General features: G+C 44.0%; 1 protein-coding gene across 1 annotated transcript; it reads right to left on the bottom strand.

Annotated features, from left to right (window-relative positions):
• Window positions 1–1,675: 1,675 nt before the first annotated feature.
• LOC139025824 (ribonuclease inhibitor) lies at window positions 1,676–2,356 on the bottom strand. The gene is made up of 2 exons (XM_070441030.1): window positions 2,315–2,356; window positions 1,676–1,878 (listed from the first exon to the last, which is right to left on the bottom strand). Exons 1-2 carry the CDS (start codon window positions 2,347–2,349, stop codon window positions 1,689–1,691), a joined length of 225 nt encoding a protein of 74 aa, XP_070297131.1. The 5' UTR covers window positions 2,350–2,356; the 3' UTR covers window positions 1,676–1,688.
• Window positions 2,357–2,362: the final 6 nt, after the last annotated feature.

Raw genomic sequence — 2,362 nt, 5'->3', positions numbered from 1 at the left:
CCTTGTCCACTCATTCGCATATAACGGTCGTGACAGTCTAACAGGTGCTGTAACGGTGTCTAGATCTTCCTCCTCCTCGGACGAGGAGAGGAGAGAGAGATCAGATGACTAATATGCAGCGGTGTGAATACATAATGATTTATTAAAGCAAACGACGAAACACGAAAAAACACTTGAAAATTACAAAATAACAAAACGACGTAGACAGACCTGAACATGGAACTTACAAAATACACGAAGAACTCACGAACAGGAACAAGACTACATCAAACGAACAAACAAACGAAACGTCCCGTGTGTGCGCAGACACAGACACGGAAGACAATCACACAAACAAACAGTGTGAACAGCCAACCTATATATGGTTCTCAATCATAGAAGAAAACGTCAAACACCTGTCTCTGATTGAGAACCATATAAGGCAATTACAAGTAACCTAAACAAAGAAACACAAAACATAGAATGCCCACCCCAACTCACGCCCTGACCAACTAAACACATACAAAAATAACATAAAACAGGTCAGGAACGTGACAGAACCCCCCTCAAGGTGCGAACTTCCGGACGCACCACCAAAAGTCTAGGGGACGGGTCTGGGTGGGCATCTGTCCGCGGCGGCGGCTCTGGCGCAGGACGTGGACCCCACTTCACCCTTGTCTTTGTCCGCTTCTGTGGCCTCCTCAAAGTGGCGACCCTTGCCACCGACCTTTGGACTGGGAAACCCTAGACATGGGTCCCGCTGGACTTAGGGCAGCCCCGGACTGAGGGACCACTCCGGACTGGCTGGCTCTCGGCGGATCCTGGCTGGCTGGCTCTGGCGGATCTGGCTGGCTGGCTCTGCGATCCTGCTCGGACACTGTTGAGCTCTCCCCCGCCGCTTGGTCCTAGGTTGGTGGGTGATTCTGTAACGGGTGTCTAGATCTTCCTCCTCCTCGGACGAGGAGAGGAGAGAGGGATCAGATGACCAATATGCAGCGGGTTGTGAATACATAATGATTTATTAAAGCAAACGACGAAACACGAAAAAAAAAAATTGGAAAATTACAAAATAACAAAACGACGTAGACAGACCTGAACATGGAACTTACATAAATACACGAAGAACTCACGAACAGGAACAGACTACATCAAACGAACYAACAAACGAAACAGTCCCGTGTGGTGCGCAGACACAGACACGGAAGACAATCACCCACAAACAAACAGTGTGAACAGCCAACCTATATATGGTTCTCAATCAGAGGAAAACGTCAAACACCTGTCCCTGATTGAGAACCATATAAGGCTAATTACAAGTGACCTAAACATAGAAACACAAAACATAGAATGCCCACCCCAACTCACGCCCTGACCAACTAAACACATACAAAAATAACATTAAACAGGTCAGGAACGTGACAGTGGCAGACAAAATAAGAATGCTATCTGTACTGCCATTGTATCCGAGAGGAGGATGGACATTAAAATCTATGATGTCATTATTATTATATAACCTGATGTAAATATTACTATGATCAGTACTCTCGAGAATAAACGCTATTGATTGATTGATTTTGAGACTGGTTTCTGTCCATGTAATGCTAATAAGTATCTTACAAATTCTTATGTATGGGCAGAGTGTTTTAATTGAATTGGTGATAAACATATAGGAATTCAATTCCTTTAACAAGTTATCACTTGTTGACCAACTACAGGAATACTGACCTCAGAGTCTCCAGTTTACAGTGGGGATTCCCCAGTCCAGCAGAGAGCAGCTTCACTCCTGAATCCTTCAGGTCATTGTTACTCAGGTCCAGCTCTCTCAGGTGTGAGGGGTTTGACCTCAGAGCTGAGACCAGAGAAGCACAGCCTTCCTCTGTGACTTCACAGCTGGACAGCCTGCAAATAGTAAAATCATATTAAAATCACACTGATATTCTTTGGTGGTGAAAATAGTGGCAGTATATGTTTTCAACATATTCAGATATATCAGTGCCCTCTCACCATTACCAATAACAGATGCTACAACAAAACATGCTAACCTCTCACCATTAACAATAACAGAGACTACAACAAAATATACTAACCTCTCACCATTACCAATAACAGAGGCTACAACAAAACATGCTAACCTCTCACCATTACCAATAACAGAGGATACAACAAAACATGCTAACCTCTCACCATTACCAATAACAGAGGCTACAACAAAACATGCTTTAAAACTGTAAGCTTCACTGTCCAAACACATATGGTGTGGACTATGTGTGTCTGGTAAACACATGTGGATCTGGTGAACAGTTATCACTTGTTGACCAACTACAGGAATACTGACCTCAGAGTCTCCAGTTTACAGTGGGGATTCTCCATTCCATCAGAGAGC

The sequence above is a fragment of the Salvelinus sp. IW2-2015 genome, unplaced genomic scaffold (assembly GCF_002910315.2).
Source record: "Salvelinus sp. IW2-2015 unplaced genomic scaffold, ASM291031v2 Un_scaffold3346, whole genome shotgun sequence".
Lineage (NCBI taxonomy): Eukaryota > Metazoa > Chordata > Actinopteri > Salmoniformes > Salmonidae > Salvelinus > Salvelinus sp. IW2-2015.
This window is presented reverse-complemented; position numbering and strand designations above follow the sequence as displayed.